The 26,636-nt window shown below is 41.9% G+C and overlaps 1 protein-coding gene across 1 annotated transcript in view; it reads left to right on the top strand.

Annotated features, from left to right (window-relative positions):
• The window catches only part of ETFA (electron transfer flavoprotein subunit alpha), a 122,723-nt gene that overhangs the window by 40,326 nt on the left and 55,761 nt on the right, over positions 1-26,636 (top strand). The window contains exons 8-9 of the mRNA XM_030187341.1: positions 5,616-5,684; positions 18,495-18,577. Coding sequence (XP_030043201.1) covers positions 5,616-5,684; positions 18,495-18,577 — 152 coding nt within the window. The remainder of the gene's footprint in view (positions 1-5,615; positions 5,685-18,494; positions 18,578-26,636) is intronic.

Genomic DNA, 26,636 nt, shown 5'->3' on the forward strand with positions numbered 1-26,636 from the left:
CCTTCTGTCCCTATTGTTTGACACTGTCAATCATGATTTACTTCTTGCCACACTGTCCTCTTTTGGGTTCCAAGGCTCTGTCCTTTCCTGGTTCTCCTCTTATCTCTCCCACCGCACCTTCAGAGTACACTCTCATGGATCTTCCTCCACTCCCATCCCACTATCTGTTGGAGTTCCCCAGGGATCTGTCCTTGGACCCCTTCTCTTCTCAATCTACACCTCTTCCCTAGGTTCACTGATCTCATCTCATGGCTTTCAGTATCATCTTTATGCTGATGACACCCAGCTATATCTCTCCACACCAGACATTACCGCGGAGACCCAGGCCAAAGTATCGGCCTGCTTATCCGACATTGCTGCCTGGATGTCCAACCGCCACCTGAAGCTGAACATGTCCAAAACCGAGCTCCTCGTCTTTCCACCTAAACCCACCTCTCCTCTTCCTCCACTCTCTATCTCAGTTGATAACACCCTCATCCTCCCCGTCCCATCTGCCCGCAACCTCAGAGTCATCTTCGATTCCTCCCTCTCCTTCTCTGCGCATATTCAACAGACTGCCAAGACCTGTCGCTTCTTCCTCTTCAACATCAGCAAAATTCGCCCTTTCCTATCTGAGCACTCCACATGAACTCTCGTCCACGCTTTCATTACCTCTCGCCTTGACTACTGCAACTTACTCCTCATCGGCCTCCCACTTAGCCATCTATCCCCCCTTCAATCCGTTCAGAACGCTGCCGCACGTCTTATATTCCGCCAGAACCGATATACTCATATCACCCCTCTCCTCAAGTCACTTCACTGGCTTCCGATCAGATACAGCATACAATTCAAGATTCTCCTCCTTACCTACAAATGCACCCGGTCTGCGGCTCCTCACTACCTCTCTACCCTCATCTCCCCCTATGTTCCCACCCGTAACCTCCGCTCACAGGACAAATCCCTCCTTTCAGTTCTCTTATCCACCACTGCCAACTCCAGGCTCCGCTCATTCTGCCTTGCCTCACCCTATGCTTGGAACAATCTTCCTCAACCCCTACGCCAAGCCCCCTCCCTACCCATCTTCAAATCTCTGCTTAAAACTCACCTCTTCAATGCTGCTTTCGGCACCTAACCTTTCGTGAAATATAGTATGCCCTATCAGACGGACTCTACACTTGTCTTTAGATTGTTTAGATTGTCTTTAGATTGTACACCTGTCTTTTAGATTGTAAGCTCCTTGAGCAGGGACTGTCCTTCCATGTTAAATTGTACAGTGCTGCGTAACCCAAGTAGCGCTTTAGAAATGTTAAGTAGTAGTAGTAGTATTGTCCTTGGTTCGAGCGTCTCAACAGATCACGGCTCGGCAGATGTTGAGACTTCTGGGTCACATGGCCTCCACAGTTCACGTGACCCCATGGCACCGCCTACACATGAGATCAGCTCAGTGGACCCTAGCTTCCCAGTGGCGTCAAGCTGCGGGGAGTCTAGAGGATGTGAGGATGTGATCCAACTGTCCACCGACTTTCAAAATTCCTTGCAGTGATGGACGATTCGATCCAATATGATCTTGGGACGTCCATTCCAAATTCCTCACCCACAAAAAGTGCTGACGACGGATGCAACCCTCCTGGGGTGGGGAGCTCATGTAGATGAACTTCACACTCAAGGAGCTTGGTCCTTTCAGGAAAATGGTCTTCAGATCAATCTCCTGGAATTGCGAGCGATCTGGAATGCTCTAAAGGCTTTCAGAGACCGGCTGTCCAACCAGGTCATATTGATTCAGACAGACAATCAGGTTGCCATGTATTACACCAACAAGCAGGGGGGCACCGGATCTTGCCCTCTGTGTCAGGAAGCTGTTCAGATGTGGCTTTGGGCACGCTGGTTCGTCATGTTTCTCCAAGCCACTTATCTGGCAGGCATAAACAACAGTCTGGCCGACGGACTGAGCAGGGTAATGGAACCTCATGAGTGGTCACAGAACATGTGTGTAGTCCGCAAGATCTTCCGAGCGTGGGGCACCCCCTCGGTGGATGCTTTTGCCACTCAGATCAGTTACAAGGTTCCTCAGTTCTGTTCCAAGCTTCAGGCCCACGACAGACTAGCGTCAGATGCCTTTCTCCTGCATTGGGGAACAGGCCTTCTGTATGCGTATCCTCCCATACCTCTAATAGGGAAGACTTTGCTGAAACTCAAACAGGACTGCGGAACCATGATTCTGATAGCTCCTTTCTGGCCGCGTCAGATTTGGTTCCCTCTTCTTCTGGAGTTGTCCTTCGAGGAACCGTGGAGATTGGAATGTTTTCCAACCCTCATCACCCAGAACGAGGGGTCGCTTCTACATCCCAACCTCCAGTCCCTGGCTCTCACGGCCTGGATGTTGAGAGCTTAGAATTCGCCTCCTTGGGTCTTTCAGAGGGTGTCTCTCGAGTCTTGCTTGCTTCCAGAAAAGATTTCACCAAGAGGTGTTACTCTTTCAAATGGAGGAGGTTTGCTGTCTGGTGTGACAGCAAGGCCCTAGATCATTGCTCTTGTCCTACACAGACCCTGCTTGAATACCTTCAACACTTGTCAGAGTCTGGTCTCAAGACCAACTCCGTAAGAGTTCACCTTAGTGTGATTAGTGCTTATCATTGCCGTGTAGAAGGTAAGCCTATCTCTGGACAGCCTTTAGTTGTTCGCTTCATGAGAGGTTTGCTTTTTCTCAAAGCCCCTGGTCAAACCTCCACGAGTGTCATGGGATCTCAACGTCATTCTAACCCAGCTGATGAGAGCTCCTTTTGAGCCACTGAATTCCTGCCATCTGAAGTACTTGACCTGGAAGGCCATTTTCTTGATGGCTGTTACTTCAGCTCGTAGGATCAGTGAGCTTCAGGCCTTGGTAGTGCATGCACCTTATATCAAGTTCCATCATAATAAAGTAGTCCTCCGCACACACCCTAAGTTCCTGCCTAAGGTGGTGTTGGAGTTCCATCTGAACCAGTCAGTTGTCTTGCCAACATTCTTTCCCCGTCCTCATACCCACCCTGGCGAAAGCAGTTTGCATACTTTGGACTGCAAGAGAGCATTGGCCTTTTTTATTTATTTATTTATAATTTTTAACAATAGTACATTCATATCAATATAAATGCATGATTTAAGATTAAATCATTCAGAAATAAGACGTCTCTTCATTTTCCACATTAACAAAGAATAAGGTAAAATAATGAGAGAGAAAATTCAATTATACATTTTGACCACCACAATTTGGGGAACAAGATATAAGAAAATAGTAGAAAATAAAATTCAATCAATCAGAGTGGAGAGCGTTATTCGCCCACTAGAAGGTACAAACAGTATCCTATCCTATGTGATCATTCAGGTTTGATCATTTCCCTCTTCCTTGGCTTTGATAAATTCCGCCAATTTCCTTGGATCTAAAAACACATAGCTAACATTATTAATTGTCACCAGACATCTACAGGGATATTTCAGAATATACATCCCTCCTAAAGCGAGAGTCCTTGGCTTTAAGGCCAAGAACTCCCGCCTTCTCTTCTGTGTATCTCTGTTTAGGTCTGGGTAAATTTGAATTTTTTCTCCAAAAAAATTGGTTTGCATATATTTAAAGTACAAACGAAAAACATTATTCCTATCAACTTCGAAAGCGAAGGAAACCAACAGAGTTGTTCTTTGTGTCACAGTCTCTAGAGAATTCTCCAAAAAAGCCGTTACATTTAAGTTAGGTGTTGATTCTGGTAAAGCAGATTTTACTCCAAAGATATACTGTGCCTTGACAACTGGTGGAAAAGCGTCTTTAGGAATTTTCAAGACTTCCCCCAAATATCTCTTGAATATGTCTATCGGTGGAATTAAAGGTATTTTAGGAAAATTGAGAAGTCTTAAATTACTCCTTCTAGCCTGGTTGTCTAGGTATTCAACTTTTTTAACCAGAATCTCTTTATCTTTTATCATTAGACTTGTTAAATTGTGCAGGGATTTAATTTCACCATCTAGTGTCTCTATTTTCTCTTCATTTTTTTTGCGCTTGGGAAGCGATAAGAGTTTGAGATGATTTAAGAGAGGAAAAATCTTCTTTTAATATATCCGTTACCTGGACTAGGTTCCTGCTCATACCCTGAATGGCGTCCCATAGGCTCTCAAGAGTAATAATTGCAGGTTTCACAACTCCTCGCATGTCCATGGAAGCTACCCCCGTTCCACTGGTGGAGATGGGGTTTTCCGCCCCATTTTTCCAGGTAGTAATCGCCGCTGGGGTCACCACTGTTGTGGGTCCTCCTCTCACCGCCTGTGGGCTTGACTCTTCGGTCAGCTCAAAACGCTGTACTCCCACTACAGGCAAATTGTTTCCGGGTCGTGGAGGCGCAGCTACTGAAGGCGGGCTTAGCGAAGCCCCTTCGATACTGCAGTCCAGCGAACCGTCGGAGCTGACCTTCGTGGGCGTCTGCGGCTCAAGTCTCTGTACTCTGAAACTCTCAAGCATCGGCTGACGGGGAGTGGAGCTCACGGGAGCAGAGGAGGCTTGCACCACCGTTTTCCCCTTCCTTTTCCCCATGATGTTTATCGGGTAAGGCTTAATTCCCCGAGAGCTTGTGCGGAGGTCAGAAGCTCAGTGACTAACATCCTCCCTAGATGCCATCTTGTAGAGAGCATTGGCCTTTTACGTGGAGCGGACACAGCCCTTCAGACAGTCCGCCCAGTTATTTGTCTCTTTCGATCCCAACAGGAGGGGAGTCGCCTTCGGAAAACGCACAACCTCCAGTTGCCTAGCAGATTGCATTGCCTTCATTTATGCCCAAGCTGGGCTGACTCTACAGGGTCATGTCACGGCTCATATTGTTAGAGCCATGGCTGCGTTACTGGCCCACTTAAAGTCGGCCTCCATTGAAGAGGTTTGCAAGGCTGCAACGTGGTCATCAGTCCACACATTCACATCTCACTACTGCCTTCAGCAGGATACCCAACGTGACAGTTGGTTTGGGCAGGCAGTGCTGCAGAATCTGTTCGGGGTTTAGAATCCAGCTCCACCCTCCAGACCCATTTTTGTTCTGTTCCAGGCTGCACTCTCTCAGTTAGTTGATTTTGGTTTCAGGTCAATCTATGTTATGTCCTCACTGTTACGAGGCCCAATTGACCAATGTTCATTATTTTGAGTGAGCCCAGTTGCCAGGAATACCCCACATGTGAGAACAAGCAGCCTGCTTGACCTCGGAGAAAGCGAAGATACTTACCTGTAGCGGGTATTATCCGAGGACAGCAGGCTGATTGTTCTCACAAACCCGCCTTCCTCCCCTTTGGAGTTGTTGTTATTGTTGTTTTCTTGTTTTTATGCTTTTTGATTAAACTGAAGAGGCATGCTTGCGCGGCGTGCGGGAAGTCGTTCGCGCATGCGCGGTTCACGCTGCCCGCGAAACGGAACTCTCTCGAAAGACTTTGATTTTATTTTGCTTGCAAAATTTTTTGCTGATTCCTGGGCTGCCGCAGATGTCGACCCACATTTGAGAACAATCAGCTTGCTGTCCTCGGAGAATACCTGCTACAGGTAAGTATCTTCGCTTTACAGTATAAGCCTGTGCTTTACAGTTGTTTTACTTGAATAAATAAAATTGATTTCCTTCTCTGGTTTTGTTTTCAAGGACGGGGTTTGAAAAGTGGTGAAAACTTTAAGCTGCTATATGACCTTGCTGATCTGCTGAATGCAGCAGGTAAAGTTGTTTTTTGCTTTTCTGATTATCTGTGGTTCAGAGTAGAGCTGTACTGAGTAGCATATTTTACTATTTGGCCAAATACGAATAATGAAAAATATTATTCAACCAAATACGAATAATGAATAATGGGCATTGAATTTTAACATAACAAATAATAAAAGAAGCAACATGAATCAGAGATTGTGTTTATTTGAGTAGGATTTAGCACAGTAGAGCCCCGGATTATTCATATTCAAATTTAAGTCACTATTTGGCCAAATACAAATAATGTATTCAGGGCACATTCAAATCAAATACGAATATTCAGTCCAGCCCTAGTTCAGAGGCTTAACTAAAATGTTTGTTGCAGAATTTAGTAAAATCTCGCATTGCATTCTGACTGAGCAGTTCAGAAATAAGGATAAGAACCAAAGGGAGAAGGTTGTTATTAATGGTCTCAGTTTGAAACACTTGTTGTCAGGGCCCTATTAACCATCTTTGGGGCTCTGCCTCCTCCTCCAGTCCAGCAACGTAGCTTCCTTAGCCCTCTGCCAGCTAAGCTACTTCTTCCTGGAAAAAAAAATATGGAATAAAGGCATGGAGTTGCACTTTGGGCCAGTGTTTCTAAGTCGGTCCTGGAGTTGCATGGAGCTGATTTGCATAAACTGCCTCCATAATATGTAAATCTTTTTCATGCATGTTCATTGTGGATATTCTGAAAACCTGACTGGAAAGGGGGTACTCCATGAGAAACACTGTTCTAGGCTGCACTGCTGATGGCTCTGCTGTTTCTGAGGGTCAGCAACAGGAAACCCACTTCAGAAGGGGCTGGACCAGCAGAGCTACGAGTGGCAAGGCCTAGACTGCAGATCCTCACCTTTATACTAGACTTGCTTTTCTGAAGTAGGCTGTTTATAGTTATTCTATATGGTATTTTAGATTCTTTAATTTGTAATTTTTTAATTCGTTTTTTGTATTTATCTTTTCATTACTTTTTATTTTTTTACTTTTTTAGGGCTGCATTTTGATTACAATTTAATCATGATTAATCACATGATTAATTGCGCAATTAAAGGTATATACAGTGCAATCCGCTTAAGTGCAAGGGTCTGTGACCAAAGAAATACATGCAGTTAACTGGAGCATGCACTTAACCATTGTGACCCAAAGAAGCTTAACATATGTACAGTACTGTTTATTATACGTACAGTATACGGTCTCCGTTAACTGACATTATACAGTCTCCGTTAACTGACGTTATACAGTCTCCGTTAACTGACGTTAGGCTTACTTGAAGTAAGCAGTCATAGTCCTCTGTACACTCTTGTGTCTGTGAGTTCCATAGACTACGTCTGCCAGACGGTAAAAACTGTCATAGCACTGTCATCCAGTGGCCTCCAGATAGGCCTGCACGGTGTTGAGACTCTCCAGCGCTCTTGCAAAAGTGACAGGAGGTTGTTGAATTTTGTCAGCATGTGCCTCACTGCTCATTTCATCATCAGCCATTGCCTGCATATAGGCGCATATCTGGACATCAGTGCTGTTGTCTGCAGTTTGTAGATCGTAATCAACAGCTACGTAGTGATGAAACTCCTCTTCAGTAACACCGGCTAGGATGTTAATAGCCGGTTCATCTGACGCGTTTGCAACAGCTGCATCTATTTCATCAATCTCCACATCCCTAACAAAGCTTGCCCGCTTGTAGCAGTTCACAATGGTTGCCTGTGTAACATGATTCCAGGCTTCTTTCTGCATATGTAGGGAATCCAGCAGTGATAGATTACGAGCCAGTTCAACAGCACGTTTATCCTTGCCAGTCTGGTCATCCATATAATGCTCATCATACGACGTAGCACAAGAGCCAAATAATGTTGTTTGAAATTGGCTATTATGCCCTGATCCATAGGTTGGATCAGAGAGGTAGTGTTTGGTGGCAGGAAGACCACCTTGACTTTAGACAGCCTGACATCATCACTGTGTGCAGCACAATTATCACAAATCAACAAAATCTGATGCTTTTGTGCCCGCATTCTACTGTCTTAACTTCTTTAGCCACTGCTTCCAAATTTCCCCAGTCATCCATGAATTTGCATTAGCCTCGTGTGACATAGGAAGTCGCTTAACATTCTTGAAGCAACGGGGCTGTTTGCTCTTTCCAGTGACGAGGGGTTCCAACTTCTCACTCCCATTCATATTGCAGCAAAGGAGGATCGTCAGTTTACTTCCTGTAGTTTCGGCTTGTTTGAATGCAAGTGTTCCATCAGGAATCGCTCGCCAGTAGAGATCGTTTTCATCAGCATTGAAAATGTCACGAGGTGAAAACTTGTTCAAGGTGGTAGGAAGAACTGAACAACCCAATTTTCAGCACCAAAGTCATCAGCGTCTTGTTTTTCACCATGCTGTTTCTTGAATTTTATGTTGTTCCTCTCCTTCCATCTTCAACCATCCAACAGTGCCTTTGAATTCATTTAGTCCAAGACTTTCAGCTAGCTGATTAGCTTTCTCCATAAGCAGTGGACCACTGACAGGAAACTGACTGCTCCTGACTTGAGAAAACTTGAGCAGAGCTTTCGTTTCCGGTGTGGATTTGTATTGTTTTGCCAGTCTTCCAGAAGTTGGTCTTTCAGCTTCAAGATACGTGAAATTTGACTGGGATTGACACCATATTCTTTAGCAATAGATGCTTGACTTTGTTTTCTAATTTTTTAAGAACTTCTATTCGTTCAGCCAGTGTTAGTCTTATAGTTGCGTGACGACGATGACGCCGCCGCCACCAGTGTAACAAAATTCTTTCGCTTCTGCCTGTGGCAGTTAACCAACGAGATTTCAAATTTACCTCTCCTTTGTCACGCGCCATTCGGCTTCCATATTCCATGCATGCGCTTATGCGGTCTTTGCATATAAATGAATCTTGCACTTATCAGGGGTGCGCTAAACCGAAATTTGTCCCCATAGAAATTGATGGTGCCAAAAATGGGACTGAAGTACGACATGCAGTTAAACAGAGCATGTGCTTATCCGACGTGCACTTAAATGGAGTGCACTGTATTATTATTATTTTTTTTCTCCATTGTGGCTCTTTGTGACTCTGGGCAATGGAAGGTTAAGAGGGTCTTTTACTAAGGTGCACTAGCATTTTTAGCTTGTGCTAAAAATGAAAAAAATGAGCTGGTGCTAAACCCTGAGACTCCCATTATATTTCTATGGTTGTCTCAGGGTTTACTGTCAGCTGATTTTTAGAGCAAGCTAAAAATGCTAGCACACCTTAGTTAAAGGCCCCCTAGTTGACTTTCCCAGAGTCATAAGGAGCTGTATCAGGGAAAAAAAAGTAAATAACATGCCTTTTAATTGCGATTAAAATTTTAATTGAAACGCATCCATACTTTATACCACTTTTTCTTTTTTTCTGGATGCAGCAGAGCTGGTAGAGGGTGTGGGGGAGAGGGGAAGGACGCTGCTGGATTAAGGGAGAGGAGGGGAAGAAAGGAATATGCTGGGCTAGAGTGCAGTGATGCCAAGGGTGACCCATCTCAAAGATTGAGATTGAAGGCCAGTGAGTGAGGTTTTTCTAGTTAATTTGGGTGTAAATTTGGCACAGTGGTGAGGGAACTGAACCTTGAGGAAGGACTGCTGGCTACTTTTATTGACAGGTAATGTTTTCACGTGTACCTAAAAATTAATTTCTGTATCATGAGTGTGTAGTGGAAGTGAATTTTAAAGATTGTTTTTCAACTCTGCCTTGACCTACCAGTTCACTCGGGGTCTGTATTTGTGATTAGAAGTAATTCTGTTTAAAAATGATTGTTTAACTTTGTGTAAAAATAAGTTGAAATGCAGAAGATAAGACACAGCTCTAATTAATTTATGTGAAGGGAAAGATGGGGCCTGTTTTCAAGTTCAGATTGGCCACCTGGACTAGGAAACATGTGACCACGTTCCCACAGTATGGCTTGTTTACCTAAACAGAGAAGCATCCTGTAATTTTCCTTAGCTCTAAACATGAGTTCTAAGCCTAATAAAAAGGGGAGTTTCTTTCAGTGAAATTGGGAGCTCATCTGTGAGTAATGTACGAACTGCACAGAGAACGATGTTTCCTGGTCAAAGAAGCTCCTGGCTTTCACTGTGAACAGGGCCCTCCCCAGCTGATGATAAGAGCCTGGATGATGTAAGGACCAGTGATGATTGTTTTATTGCTTCTTTTCCTGGTCTAGGAACTCTTAGCATTGCTTAGATGTAGAGATCAGTGATGTAATGGTTTATAGATAGGTATTGTTTCTTTTTAGTTGAATAGCTATTCATTGTATATGTCTTAATCATTGTATATATTTTAATCATTGTAGATTTTAGAACCTCTAATAAAGGTCTCATTTACCTAATACGAATCCAAAAGAATCCACAGTAATTATTGAGTAGTCTGTGTCGGTGAAGCAGACTGTAAATCCATAGCAGTACAGGGTGACATGTTTAACATATTTCAAACTCAATTATTTCAAGCACTTACCAGCACTAAATTACATACACATCTATGGAAACAATTTAGTTGTATTTAAAAATCCCTTGAGAGACTGTGTCAACAAATTTAAACCTGATCAGATACAAGTTTGCTACAAAGAAAACCACCTCAACACACATCGGCAAAATGTTATAAAGATCTGTCTGATGTTACGACAAACTAAAATTACGGTTTATTTTTCCATTCATTTTGAATATATCTTCTTCTTTTCTCTGTTTTTAATTCCTGTTTTTGCAGAGTATACTGTCCATTTGACATTTTTTCTGTCCTCTCTGTCTGTCCTGTCCAGCATCTTCCCTCTGTGTCCCTATCATTATCTTCCCTCACATTCTGCATCTGCCCTCTCCTATCCCTGTCCTTCTCCCATGTTCAGCACCTGTGTCCTTTTCCTTCTCTCTTCCCTTCCTCCTGCACCCCCCATTCTGGGTCAGGATCTCCTCACCCCTGTCATCTGGCATCTCTCTCTTTCCCCCCCCTGATCTGGACTCATTTCTCTCTGTCTTGCTTCCCCTGTCCAAAATCTCTCCCTCCTCCCTTCCTATGGGTTCCTCTAGCCCTCAACACCCAACATCTGCAGCAGACCTGCTCCTGCAGTAAAAACTACTTTAAATTTTGTTCTCTATTACATTCCTTTCATCTCATCTCCTGAAAAAGATTTCAGATTACTAGACCACTTAAACAAGAAAATGTTCCAAGGAACCATCTCATCAGAAAGAGTTATGGCTCATCAGTTGTGCATGTGCAATATATGCATACATTTCTCTAAAAACTTCAAGGTTTGTCTACCAGTCTGTGCCCCTTCTCCCCCTCCGCATGCACAAAGCTTACAAGAGCAAATATGTGGAACCCATCTTACCATAGAAACAGAAAATGATGGAAGATAAAGATCATATGGCCTATCCAGTTGTCCATCCACACCAGCTACTAAGCTCTACAGTAATTTCTCTCTGAGATACTCCATACTTATCCTATGCTTTCTTGAACTGAGATACCATCCTCATCTCTGCCACTTCCTCTGGTATAAATCCACAGGAAGTAGGCTTCTTTCAACTGAAAGGAAGCTCTGGAATATTGAGTTATAGGATGAGAGTGAAAGGGAGTAGACTGAGAAGAAATCTAAGGAAGTATTTCTTTAAGGAAAGAAAGAGTGATGGATGTGCCTTACTCTTAGGTAGTTCCAGATGTCTGACAAGGTCATTCAGTTCACCTTGTGTTATGAGGCGTGGCTCAAATGAGGAGGATAAGGAGGAATCTTGATTATGTGACATCTTCCCAGATAAATCGGAGATCTCGCTCCTACCCACAGTAGCAGAGGGCCCAAAAGTCCCAGCTGCCTCCCCCATCAAAACAAAGGTTGAGATTTTGTCTGCCTCCAGGAAAGCATAGCTGCAATTCTGCTAACCTTTCTGGACCACTTTCTGGTAGGAGGGAGGTGGCCTCTTGTAACCTCAGATTGGTGGGTTCTCAAAATAGTCTGGACAGGTTAAACACTTCAGTTGGAATGATTACCTCCAAATTGCTCACTTGTCCATCAAAATGAAGCTCTCTGCATTAGGAATTTCTTACAAAGAAACTCTGTTCCCTGTTGCAGGCCAATGTGATCAAACACGCTCTACCTGGGGAAAAAGGGAAGGGATTTTTGCCCCAAGTACTTCCTGATGACCACAAAAACGAGGGGCTGTCACCTTATCCTAGACTTAAGGGTCCTGAACAAGCATCTGGAAAAAGTTCAGGATGGTTTCTGTAGGGACCCTGCTTCTCATGATTCAGAAAGGAAATTAGCTATATTCTCTGGATTTAAGGATGTCTGTACCCATGTACAGATACATCCCAGTTACAGGAATTATCAGATTTCAAGTAGAAAAATGCCACTACCAGTACTGCATGCTGTCATTCAGCCTCATGTCAACATCCAGGGTATTTACTAAATGCTTAGCAGTAGTCACAACATCTCAACGCAGACTGGGGGTGCACGTGTTTCCCTATTTGGATGATTGGCAGGTCAAGAGCACATCAGAGGAAAGCACAAGAGAATCTATGCATAGAACCATTTGGTTGTTGGAGCTATTAGAATTTTTCATGATTTCTCCCAAACCTCACCTCAACCCATCCCAGCAATTGGAGTTCATTGGAGCTCTGCTAGTGACAACTGAGGTGAGTGCATTCCTCCCTCAGCAGAGAGTAGAGGCTCTCACCTCGGTGGCTGAGGGAAGTGACAGAGTCAGTAGGTATCTCAGCAGATGTTGAGGTTGTGTTAGGCCATATGGCCTCCACTTTCAATGTAACTCCCATTGCATGCCTCAGTTTGAATGCTTAACTGAACATAAATCCAGAATCTCATGCCGGCGCTTACACGCTTTGGATTGAGAAGAATCATGGGATGTATGAGTTGCGATGGCGAGTTGTGGAGAAAATACAAATGGGTATAGAGGATGGTGAAATTCAGAAATTGTTGAACAATAAGGAACAAAAATGGATTTTTACTTTCAATACTGTTTAACTGAGAGGTTTACATTTGAAACTTGATTGGCCATCCCTTTTGTGATGTCGTTCCTGTTAATGCTGATTCTTACTTCTGGTTTGGGCGGGCATGTATAAAAGTGGATGGTGTTTAGTCGCCATCTTGTGAATGATATATGACGCTGTGAAATGTTGGCGTTTTATACCAGGTATGTGTGTATATTTATATTTTTAGAATGTGAGGTTTTTTGAAATGCGTAATTATATATTGAATTGGTTATGTATTTTAAGGCCAATGTCCTGACACAGCTATGGCGAAATGTGGCCATGTTGACGTAGGTCCTGATATCTTCTAAAAGTGAATAAAGATGTTTGAATTTCACATACCATAGAGTTTCAAGAGGTTTTTTTTAACCATTGGGATGTGTAACTTTTCAATTTGAATACAGGCATATGATAACTCTGAACACAATTATTAATGAACCATCAGAAGTAAGCACAAACTTCAAACCTGAGCGGCTTACAATAGTAGCATAAGAAAGGTTATGCCTCCATTCCTCATTGGTCCAATTTTTATATAAATATTTATCGAATATAAATTTCTTCAAATTCCTCTTCCTGTAATGAAATTATGTCAATTTTTCTTTTTCAACAAATATAAAATTATAAAGGCTTAGCTTTAGTCAGTGTGAAGCAGGTTAAGCCCGAAAGAGCCTCTGACATAGCACGATGTTTCGCTTCAAGCTGCATCAAGGAAGCATGAACTGCAAATGGAGAAATAAAATCAGCTTCATCACAAAAAAATTGTAAGATGGGTATGAAATCGTCCTCAAAACATACTATTTTCCTAAACACTTCCTGGCACTTTTCAATTCTACATCAGTATAGCTGTTACAAAATGGTGGCAGCGTCTGACATCATATAAAAAAGAGTCTCAGCCAGTTAAATTTAAACAAGCGACATCCAAGCAAGTTTCTCATTGAGCCCCCCAGGAGAACATAGTAGATCTGAGGTAGGATCAGTGGACACAGGTGAAAGGGAATCTTCAGGATGTAATTACTGTCGTCACTTTTCTCAAGAATTCTCTTATGAAAATCTTGCAATGTTACTGTGTATTGTAAAAATCGTAATGAAATGGCTTCAATTGCAGCAATAGAGAATATCTTTCTTCATTGCCTCACAGCTCGTCTGCACTCTCTACTGTCAGTGTGATGGATAGGTATATAAATGTAAAGGAGATTCCAAATCCAGTCTCACAACCTGGAGACAGCCAGGTGTGCCGAACAATCGAGGGAAAGCTTTGCAATTTAGTTGCTGGCAAACAGGTCAATTTGAGTTGTGCTCCAGACTTGAAAAATGCCCTTATTTGAGTGTTTAGAGACCACTCATAGAGCTGAAGAATTCTGATGAACTTGTCTGTTATGAGGTTCTGATTTCCCATTATGTAAATACCTTGAATTTATATGCATTTTGAAATCAAAGTTCCAAATTCATGCTGCATACTAGCACAGTAAAAGAGAACCTTTTTGCTTGTTGGTATCGGACATGGTCACCTGATTGTCATCTAGATCAATACCTTTCTGTTGGGGCTGACTAGCAGTGAGGAGCAGCCTCTGTCTGATCACACATGGAGCACAGCTGCTGTTCTATAGCCTATGGGCCTGACAGAGCATTCAGCTGCATTGGGATCTTTGTTTTTTTCTGGAGTTTATATTGTTCTTACACCAGGCCTATTTACTGAAGCAGGGACAGTCAGAGTTGCTGCAGGATGCTTCCGTTTCTTGCCTTGCTGTCTCTCCGGCTCCTAAGAGATCTTGTTTAGGCCTCCTGGAGTGGGCAAAAGAGGCTATCTCTGCTTCTCCCTCTTTATCTGATGTGGCCTTAGTCTATTCAGAGGAACCATCGTTAAAGGAGCTGTTAGAGGAGGGAGAGATCCTTCCTAAGGGAGGAGGGGGATGATCTGAAAGTAGTGAGATTGTTTCATAAAGAGGAGCCTTATTTCTGAGGCACTGACACTGCTTTCTATTGAGGAGCCTTCTGCTTCAGCATCAAGAATTCCATCTTTGTTGATCATGAGAGGGCTTAGAGGTCCTTCAAAGGCCTTCCCGATGCATCCAGGCATTCAGGACCTGATTTACAGCAGAATGTGTCTCACTGGACATGGGGCCAAGAGTGAGAAGATCCATGGCTTGTCTGTACCCATTAGTTCTGGAGGAGATAAATTGCAGCTTCCTCCCTGGTTACAGCATTGACTAAGAAGACCATTTTTTCCAGTGGAAGGGAGCGTTGCCCTAAAAGATCTACAGGATAGGAAACTAGAAGACTCGCTGAAATAAGCTTTTGAAGTGACCTCTTTTGATGTTTAAGCGTCAGTGTGCAGCACTTTCGTGGCAAGAGCATGCCTAAAGTGGCATCAGCAGTCGGCCACACAAGACAGGTGCCATAATGCCCAGCTGGAAGTGGGGGTGGCCTACTTGGCAGATGCTATTTGACAAGTTATGACCTGCAGTATGTCTTTAGCTGTCACAACATGTTGGCAACTCTGGTTGTAGCACTGGGCAAATAGATGCAGTGTAAAAGTCATAGCTAGTTAATCTGCCCTTTTGGAGCAAGTAGCTATTTGGCGAAGATCTCAGTAACTTGGTGAAAGAACTGGGGGGAAACTAAGCTACAGCAGTTGCCAGAGAATAAGCAAAAAGCCTGTGGTCATCCATCTTCAGGGGGCTCTTGATTTTGAGACATTAGACTGTACCAGCCTGGTCGTCAGTAATATGGTCAGAAGTCCTACTTTCAGGCATGCCAATCTTCCTTTTTTGCTGTCAGGAAGTCCTCCTCTGTCAGCTAGAGTGCCCAGTACTCCAGAGCTTCGCAGTGATGCAAGGTTGGTCCACTCTTCTCCTCCGACGGGAAGAATGCTTAGGGTAGAAAGAGAATACAGCAGTGCTTCGGTGTGTCTCAGGGTCTACCTGATGCTTTTAAGTAAATGAGAGTCCATGTGAATATGGAATGGATGCAGGTGGGAGGGTGTGTGTGTGTGTGTTTGTGAATGTAAGCTTCTCTCTTTGTCCCTCTCTGAGGGTTTAAATACTGAATTCATTTCCCACTCACCGGCCTATAATATAATTTGGTTTGCTTTGATTCTACGTCTCCTGATTCACCAAGGAAGTGTGAATTCTTGTGAACTTGCACAGTGGCATATTTTTATTGTTTTCCTGTGCAGATTCTGGTCTGTTTTATTGCTCGGAAGCACAGGTGTTAGTAGACATCCTTCTTTCACTGACATTCCCAGGGTTCAGATTATGAGAGGAGGAGGGAATGTCAGAGCTGCTCTCCCAGAGGTGTTAGGCTGATACCAAGTAGGCCCTGAAACCTCTGTTAGGCTAACTCTTAGGGTTTTGTACAGCATAAGGTAATGCTGACAAGGATGTCTTCAGGAGCTTCGGGAGGAGTGGGCCAAAATCACATCAGACCAGTGGGTTCTGGATATTCTTACACAAGGTTATAAGTTGGAGTTCTCCTGCCGGGTTGCTCCTCTCTCCTTGCAGTCTCCTTGTTGAAAGGGAACCAAGGCAGTTGAGGTTCAGGCCACTGTAGATTCCTTGCTGGCGCTCCGGGCCATTGTTGTAGTTCTCCATGCCGAACAGAGACAGGGCAGATACTTGGTCTACTTCATTGTCCCAAAGAAGGAAGGCATCTTTCATCCGGTCATAGATCTCAAAGGTCTAAACCGTTGCCTCCAAGTGTTCTGTTTTCGCATGGAGACACAAAGAGCAGTTGTAGCCTGAGTTCAACGGGAGAATTTCTCACCACCCTCAATCTCAAGGAAGCATACTTGCATATACTCATATGGCTGCTATATCAAAGGCTTCTATGTTTGGCGGTGCTAGGCCATCATTTCCATTAGGGCTTTGTGCTTCGGTCTCGCCTTTGCTCCAAGGATGTTTACCAAGATTGTGGCAGCCTTCCTTCTGTGCCAGGGAATCAAAGTGCAGGAGGTTGAAGCTGGTTTGTCTTCTCCTCGGTCAAGGCAAGCACAAGGTCTAGGACTGTGTTCAGGTTCTAGGGTCAGTGGTGGCAGCGATGGAAGTGGTGCCATGGGCAAGGGCTCGTGTGTGGTCATTACAGGAATCTTTTCTCAGCCACTGGTGTCTGGTGTCACAGAATATGCAGTGGTGATTGTCACCCAAGAATTCGACTGTTGGACCTACCTTTCTGACAACACCATAGGAGGTGGCGACAACAGGTGCCAGCAAGTCAGGTTGGGGAGCTCATTCCAAGTTCCATCTGGCACAGGGAACCTGGATAGAACAGGCGTCTCTGTAATTGATAAATTGCTTGGAGCTCAGGGCAATGCAGAATGCCTTACGTGACTTTGCTCCCTTTCTGACTGGGGCCATGATCTGAGTTTTCTCCAACAAGTAAGGCGAGATGCACGGGGACAGAAATCGTACCCATTCCCACCCATATCTGCAGGAGTCAATGCTATTATTTACTTGCTTGCAACCCACTGTTTCCTCCCAACCTGAACAGCCTCCCGTGGTTTTTTAAAAATGGTTTTACTGTTCAATCAATGAGTGTTCCAAGCCTCAGTCTGGTGTTCTGGCTGCCTCTCTGGGCATTCCTCATTCTGACACTTCAATTTCCTGGCTCCATGTGTTCCAAGCTTCATTCTGGTGCTCCAGTTGCCTCTGTCAGTTCATTCCAAGCCTCATTCTGGAGTCAGCAGAGATTTTGACTACACTCCCATGGGAATCCCTTGATAATTCTTCCAACCCTGTAGGAATCCTGTGATGACTTCTTCCATACCCGCAGGAATCCTGTGGGTTCCGTGGTACTCCTACAATCCCCATTCCTGTGCAGCTCTATAAGCAGGACTGCAGTTCTCCGATGGCAGTGTAGGCGGAGAAAACTTTTCTCTGCCGTTTGGCAACTCACATTTTGGGGTCCTTGAATGTGGAGGCAACCTTTTTCATCAGGCACTCCTTGGACCCAGGAGAATGGGAACTATCCAGCTAGGGGTTTCAGCTGATAGTCAATCGATGGGGTTCTCCACTTCTGGACTTGCTAGAAACAAGAAAGCATGCCAAAATGCCTAAGTTCTTCAGCTTTCGGAAAGAACTGGGCTCAATGGGGATTGATGCTGTACTGCAGCCCTGGCCCGAGTCACATCTACTACTACTACTACTTATCGTCTTCCCTCCTTGGCCCTTGGTGGGCTGCCATTTTAAAAGGATCACATCACACCAGGGTTAAATAATTCTTGCAGCCCCGGATTGGCCGCGTAGGTGGTGGCACATGGACTGGATTTGACTGCTGGTCCCAAAAAGCAACAAGGCAATTGATCTACAAACTTCAATGTGGAAATAAAGCAGATCAGTAAACAGTCCAAAATAGTCTTTATTGTAGAGTCTCAAACAAAGTTTGTTTTTTGTAAATCTGTAACAGGTGCTTTTTATAGATTGCAGGATTAACTGGGCACATACTTTCTCCCACCTCCTGGTGGTTGTTGTACTCCTTGAGCTATGGAACTAACTGGAGGGGGTAGGGTCCAGTACTGAGGAGACTGCTATCCTTGGGAGGCCATTAAGAGGTTCTTTTACTAAGGCACGCTTATGTTTTGGCGTGCGCTAAAATCGTGGGCACGCTAAACATTAGAGACACCAATGTATTCCTATGGGTGTCTCTAATGTTCGGCGCGTATGCTAAAAATGTGAGCGCGCCTTAGTTAAAGACACCCTATGTTTGGAAGTTTATACTAGTTCTGAGCTCTACGTTGCTTTGTTCGCATTACAGTAAACTATTCTGCAAAGAAGATGGAAAAGTGATTGACAGAAAATCTTTTCCCTCTTGTGTAGTTGGTGCTTCTCGTGCTGCTGTTGATGCCGGCTTTGTTCCCAATGATATGCAGATTGGCCAGACTGGGAAAATCGTAGCACCAGTAAGTGAAAGACACTCTTTCTCTCTTCTTTTAATTCATATCATGGAGTCTGATCTATCAAATGTTTTTTGCAGATACAAAACAGAAATGCCCTTCATAAATGTAACCCATGATCCTTGTTTCAGGAAGGAATAAACATCAGTTCTAAATCATAGTATCCACAAGGCTAATAAATAATAAAGAATATATTCTTAACCGTAAGACACATTAAATTAATTATGAATTGTAATATATTTTATTTTGATTGCATTCAAGAGTACACTTGTATATCACAAATTCTTTATTTCAGGATAACAGGTGGTCAACATTTACTTCCTGGTGGATCTTCTTTCACTTCTATCCCTCTACCAATCGGTGTACCTCAGGGTTCTGTTCTCGGTCCTTTCCTGTTCTCCATCTACACTTCTTCCCTTGGCTATTCACTCTGCTGCTTCCCAGTACCTCTCCACTCTCGTCTCTCCCTACGCCCCCTCTTGGGTACTCCATTCTGTAGATAAATCTCTCTTATCCGTCCCCTTCTCTTCTACTGCTAATTCTAGACTCAGTTCCTTTTGTCTTGCTGCACCTCACGCCTGGAATAGACTTCCAGAGCCTGAGCGTCTAGCCCCGTCTTTGGCCGTTTTCAAGTCCAAACTTAAAGCCCACCTCTTTACCACTGCTTTTGACTCTTAACCTCTACTCACTTGCCCTGTCCCTGTCCTTTATCCTCACCTATTTATTCCCTTACCCTTAATTGTTCTGTCTGTTTACCTGTCTTATCTAGATTGTAAGCTCTTTGAGCAGGGACTGTCTTTTTGTGTATGGTGTACAGTGTTGCGTATGCCTTGTAGCGCTATCGAAATGTTAAATAGTAGTAGTAGTACTTCCACTAGCTGACTTGTAGCCTGCTTACAAAAAGTCCCTAAAGTTCAGAGCTGAAAGTCTGAGATTTTATATTTTCATATACAATGAAATACAAAAGCAAATCTTACTAAAAGGTTTATCTGACAGTGATGCTGATGACTTTTATGTTCCATAACATCCTCTTAATGTTCGTGGTTAAACATGTTGTGTGAGTAGTTTCTTCTTTTCTAAGTAAATGCTATCAACATTTTATTTTAATCATTTATGGGCTGATATTTAAAAAAAAAAATTGTGTTCATCAGCAGCCAATGAAAACCTAGTTGGATTTTCTGTTGATTATAAACTAAGTGGAAAAAATTGGGTTGTTAAGTGGCTAGATGTTATCTGTATGTTTATAGGCTGGGTTAAGGAGGGTTTGGGATAGGCAAAAAAAATGTATCTGGCTAGGAAGGGTAGGATCAACCCTTCGGTGGGCCTTGGCAAACAAGGGCACTGGGCACTCTCTCCCTCCTCCCCTTACTGGTTCATATTTCTTTCCATAATTCTGCTTGATTTCAAACCTCACTAGAACACCTGAAGTGAGTTAAATACACAGTATTGTACAATGATACAATACCATACTAACTGATATAACAAAACCTAAGCATGCCACCCATACAGTACATTTTAAACCGCCACAACCCTTCGAATATCACCTCAACAGTATTATTGAGGAAGTAGGTCTGATATATATATTAAATTATAATTGAAAACTGTTGGCATAGAAATATTTGTATGAAACTTTAAATCAGCTTTCTTCTTTCTTTTCTCTGGCAAACTCAATGACATCAAAATCCAAGGAGGTTGTAAAGTTGTTCTTAATTGCAAGTAATGTAAGCACATTTAGTTTTTTTTCCTTCACAGCTGATGGAAGGTAATTTTTCTTTTTTCTTTTTTTAATATTTATAAAGATTTTTTTAAATTTACAGCAAATCAAACAATTTGAATAGCAGTGGGAGCATACATGGTAATCATATAGCCAAAATAAACTTTAAAGTCAAATGATCATCATCATAATTGCTATCAGTATGCTCCATAATAGAACTGAAATAAGAGGAGAGATCAACGAATAGGTAAATGGGAGTAAAAATAAAGGAGAATCTACCATAAAACTGTAAATACCTAGCCCTCCCCAAAACTTAATGGAGTACGCCACAGCTTCCTGTCTGAAGACAAAACAGATATCAGTTGTACCACTCATGATATCCCTGATTACCCCCTTCCCCTCGTAGAGATAGACCTGTTCTTATTTATGAAACTCTGAAATTGTGAAGGTTCAAGAAAGATACATGCATCACAAGTTACTATACATTTACCAGGAAATCTCTGCAGGTTTCATCAGTGATTCGTTACTATTCTTTTTGCCACAAAGGATCTTTCTTTAAAACCATTCTCCTTCTATTTACTCCCACCATTTGACATCCAACACCTTATCTCACCTCCCATTCTCCTGGCATTATCTTCACTGGGATTCCATTCCATATAGCTGCTACCTTTCTGTGAAGAAGTATTTTCAGGTATTCTTAAAGCTATCATGCTGGAGCCGTGCAGTGGTCTCTTTATTCTAGAACTTCTTTCTCCTGAAAAACGCTTGAGGCTGGTTTATACATTTTGAGGTATTTAAATCTCTCTTTCATATTCCTCCTTACTTCTAGGGTGTACATATTTAGATCACTCAGGGGAATAGTTATGAATTTGGGCTACTGTTGAGACATGCTATTTTTTTTTACCACTAACTCAAGCTAATTACTAATAACTGGGGTTAACAGTAAAATAACACGTATTAATGGTGTAGCCCTCATTGATAACTCCCCTTGACTCAAGGCCTTTATTTTAGAAACACTAAAGATTGCATGTATAAATGACAGTTTCAGAAAGCAGCTGTTTACACTTGGAAAGCCACATCATACAGATATTTCATGGGGGCAGGACAAAAAATTTTAATGTATTTCCCATTTTACAAAAGGAATACATGTGTGAGAAAAAAAATGTCCCCATGTGAATTTACACCAGCTTAAAGGCATGCACAGATTCTTAAAAAGTGCCCCTTTTGGCCAGGGCTTTACATGATCGGTTTTGTATGTGAAAAATAATATCAGGGTGGCTGAAATGCAGGGAACCTGGGGAAAGGAAGAAGCTATATGGATTGTCCTGGAAAGAGAAGATGGAACCTGTATCCACATGGGTGTTATCTACAGACCTCCGGCACAAATGGTGAAGCCAGACAAGGATCTGATAGAAGATATCAATAAACTTGGAATGAAAAGGGAGGCGCTGTTGCTAGGAGACGTCAACTTGTCTGATGTGGATTGCAACGTCCTATTGGTAGAATCAGAAAGAAGCAGAGAGAATACGGATGCCTGTCAAAAGTGTTTTGTTCAGACAAAATGGTGACGGAACTCATGAGGGAAGAGGTGATGGATCTAGTGCTCACAAATGGAGAAAGTATGGGTGGGTGCCCACCTAGGCAGTACTGGTCATCACACAATATGGTTTGCTATAACTAAGAGCAAAAGCGGAGTGCAGACACATAAACCTCAAAGTACTGGATTTCAGTTGTGCTAATTTTGGTAAAATGGGGGAATGCTTGAAGAAGGAGCTGACAGCATTGGTAAGCATAGGAGAAGTGAAAGTGCAGTGGTCCAAGCTGAAAGCTGCTTATAAACATGGCAACAGATCTTTATACAAGGAAAGTAAACAAAAATAAGAGGAACAGGAAGCCTATATGGTTCTCCAAACAAGTGGCTGAAAAAAATAAATATTATTATGTTTTATTCACTTTATTGTTTGTAAGCCACATTGAACTTGAATCTATTTCAGATTAGTGTGGGGAATAAATATTTAAAATAAATAAATACAGAAGAACGCAACAAGAGGATCACAAAGGAATCCTGTTTAGAAGGAATGGATCCATAGAAGCTTAGTAGTGATTAGATGACAACACCAGTAATTAGGAAGCAAAGCCAGTATTGTGCAGACTTCTATGGTCTGTGCCCTGGTCGTGTATGGAGTGAGGCTTTGAAAACAACTTCAGAAGTTTTAGAACAGTTCCGGGTAGAGGGTACAGTTTATGCTCTAAAATTGGCAAGGACAAATCAAGATCAGGTATACATTTGAAGTATCACATCTTACCTTATGCTATGAGTTATCTTGTTGGGCAGACTGGATGGACCGTATAGGTCTTTATCTGCTGTCATTTACTAGGTATTAAGAGAGTCATTCTCCTCAATTCCCCATTGTTCATTGCCTCCAAAATGAAACCAAATTAAAATTGCAGCTTCACTACTTAATTGACAGCATTTAGATATGCAGGTTTATAAATGGGACAACAAAATGACCACTTCTACTTGGAAGCAGCTTGGATCTTGCCAAGAAAGGCTTCTCTCACTGTGCATGTTAGAAAATACATGCAGGTATTTTAGAAAATTATCTGCTTTGGCAGAATCTTTTGTAAAATAACATTTGAATTGAATATATTCTGACATGGATGTCTCAATTTTCGATCTCCACATTCTGTGCAAAATTGGGCTCCATCTCTCATGGCTTTTGTTGCAGATACTCTCTGGACCACTTTCAAGGCGAGGGAGGTATTCCTCTGGCTCCAGCCATCACTTTAACCACACCTTGAGATAATAGTCCATGATTTATGTATTTATTTTGCTGCATTTATATCCCACATTTCCCCACCTATTTGCAGCCTCAATGTGGCTTACGATATAATACAACTACAATCACATTGATGGAATAGAGAATCAGAGTATATATAACAGATAAGGTGCATAGGAATATTATGGCAATCATATTAACGGAGAAAAATTCAGAATTATTGCTATTAAGGTTCATACGAAAATTATGTTGATTAAGAAGTGGGTAAGTGGATAACAACATAATATAATGATATCAGGACAAGGTATAGTTGTCAGTAATTAGGATAAATGGATAACAACATAACATAATGATATCAGGACAGGGTATGATTATCAGTAATTAGGGTGTAAATAAAATAGGCAAAATAAAAGAGTTCCAATATAAAATTGTGTCTGGTGTAGTTTAGGAGTCAGATTGTTATGAGGGATCCATTTTGTACGCTTTTTTGAACAAGTCTTCAGTAGTTTCCGGAAGGTCATCAAGTTGCGTGGTTGGTAATTCATTCCATCGTTGTGTACAGATGTATGAAAAGCTAGATGTATGTATTGATTTGTATTTAAGTCCTCTGCAATTGGGGTAATGGAGGTTTAAGAAAGTATGTGATGAACTTTTGTTGTTTCTCTCTGGTAGATCTATAAGGTCTGACATGTAAGATGGGGCATCTCCATAAATAATTTTATGAACTAACGTGCATATTTTGAATGTAACTCGATCCTTTAGTGGAAGCCAGTGTAATTTTTCTCTAAGGGGTTTAGCACTATAGTATTTCGCCTTTCCGAATATCAGTCTGGCTGCAGTCAGTCTGGAATTTCTTAATGGTTTGAGCTTTGCATCCCGCATATAAGGAATTGCAGTAATCCAAATGACTCAATACCAGTGATTGCACTAGTTTGCGGAATGTCTGTCTTGGGAAGAAAGGTTTTATTCTTCTAAGCCTCCACATAGCATAAAACATTTTCTTTATAACATTTTTCACCTCTAGATATTTTTCCTGATCAGTGCTCATTAGTGTCTCAGCTTTCATGTGTTGCTCCCTTGGATTTTCTGCACCCCAAATACATAATTAACGTCTTTGCTATGAATTCTGAATGCTGTACATTCAACCTTTCTTTGAGTTTTCTTTGAGTATTTCATTCAGTTTACTCCATTTGCATTCTGCTGGACCAAACATAAATGGTAAAAAACTAAATGTAGGTTTTGTGTTTTGGTTTTTTTTTTTTAAATGTGGCAGCATATTCAGATTTTATCACAGATGTTTCAAATGGAATCTAAAGTCAGAGAAATGATCTTCAGAAATCACAGAAAAAGCTAAGAGTAGACTGGATTTATTTATTTATTAGGATTTATTTACCGCCTTTTTGAAGGAATTCACTCAAGGCGGTGTACAGTAAGAATAGATCAAACTTGAGCAGGAGGCAATTAGAGCAGTAAAAATATTCGAACAACAATACAAAGTATGGCATGGTATACTACTTAAAAAAAATCAAAAAACTGTGCAGAGTATTAAAATCAGAAACTATCAATTATAAATCAATACTCTGATTTTCAATTGCTAATCAAGCACTCACTACAATTGCTAATCAAGCACTCACTACAGTTATTTATATTAGTTTAAAAAATAGCCTCAAAAGCCCAGGGTACCTTCACATTAGGACACCAACTGTAGCGCCTAACATCATAGGCTCCTCCACCTTCCGAAAGGTGGAGGAGCCTATGATGTTAGCCACTACAGTTGGTGTCCTAATGCGAAGGTACCCTGGGCTTTTGAGGCTATTTTTTAAACTAATATAAATAACTGTAGTGAGTGCTTGATTAGCACTTGAAAATCAGAGTATTGATTTATAATTGATGGTATACTACTTGCAATAACAACACAATATGTACTAGAACATTATAATTGGTAATGAAGGGTAAGGCAAAGTTGTAACATATAGATGAGTAAGAAAGTAGGAAGAATTAGAAAGTAAGGTGATTGATTTGAAGAAAGTTGCACATGAGGCCAGAGATGGTTAAATATTATCTCAGCTAGGGTAGGAGTGGATAAATATGTCCCGCTGCAGTATGTGCAGCCCAAGTCAATCCTTGTGTGTGTGTGTGTGTGTGTGTGTGTGTGTGTGTGAGTGAGACTAACAAGTTAGTTACTTCTTCTGTTAAAGGCTTGGTTGAAGAGCCAAGCTTTCACTTGCTTCCTGAAGTAGAGGTAGTCTTGTTTTAAGCAGAGCCTTTCAGGCAATGCGTTCCAGAGTGTGGGGGCTACTCTGGAGAAGGATGACTTGCAGGTATCACATCGTGTAATGTCTTTTGCAGATTTTTGGATTTGTATGTTTATTTTCTGTGTGATTCTGAACTGACTGGTTAGGTAAGTTTTAATAATCTTAAGGAATGTTTTATTTGATCATAACACTTGTGTTCATAAACTGAAATATTTTTTTGTTATTTGGGTGTCCTGAGTTTGTGTGTGCTGTACATAGGGTATATTATTTATTTATTTAAGTTACATTTGTACCCCGCGCTTTCCCAATCATGGCAGGCTCAATGCAGCTTACATATACAGGTACTTATTTGTACCTGGGGCAATGGAGGGTTAAGTGACTTGCCCAGAGTCACAAGGAGCTGTGCCTGAAGTGGGAATCAAACTCAGTTCCTCAGGACCAGAGTCCACCACCCTAACCACTAGTGGTATATCAAATCTAAATAAACTGTAAACTGTTGTTGCTGCATTTATAGGTAGTCATGTAGTGCTTCTTGTCTTGTATTGGTTGAAGCTGCGTCAGAGTATGCTACACTTCCACCTTTCAGATAGACAGCATATGGATGCACACAGTGTATTGTGTGTGTATGTGTATACATTATAGACACGCATGCACTTCAGTATGCATGAACAGGGACTAATTTTTTCCCTTTTTGAACAAATGTAACATAACTGGTGATTCAAATTCCCCTGGAAACTGTTTTGCATCTTACTATATAAATGCTCCCTGTATAGAAGCTAGATCGTTTATCTCCCTGTCATTGCTCTTGCATAATTCATTGTAATTTATCCATGTGTAAAAATATATATCATGCTTATTGATTTTATATCAGTGTATGAAAGTCTCCTAACTTTTTATTTATATTCTATATGAAGTATATAACAAAACATTTTTTTAGAGTAAAGTTGAGAGCCTTTATTCCTGAACTGGGATAGCTAATTGTTTGTAATGTATTGGGGGGGGGGGGGGGGGGGGGGGGGGAATAAAAATATAGCAGGTGTAAAAGATTGGACACCATTCTAGTTGTTTCTTTACATTTTTACAATTAATATCCCCCAAATTTAATATGTTAGGCCTTCAGTTAGTCAGTTGAACAAATATTCTGACCCTTCTAATCTCTTAGGATGTGATTGTCTGTGTTTAAGTGTTGTGGACTTCTTTGAGCAGCTTTGTGAACATTCATTCTTGCAAAGCAGGGGAAGGCTATACAAACATAAGTACATAAGTAATGCCATACTGGGAAAAGACCAAGGGTCCATCGAGCCCAGCATCCTGTC

Source organism: Microcaecilia unicolor, chromosome 1, assembly GCF_901765095.1.
Source record: "Microcaecilia unicolor chromosome 1, aMicUni1.1, whole genome shotgun sequence".
Lineage (NCBI taxonomy): Eukaryota > Metazoa > Chordata > Amphibia > Gymnophiona > Siphonopidae > Microcaecilia > Microcaecilia unicolor.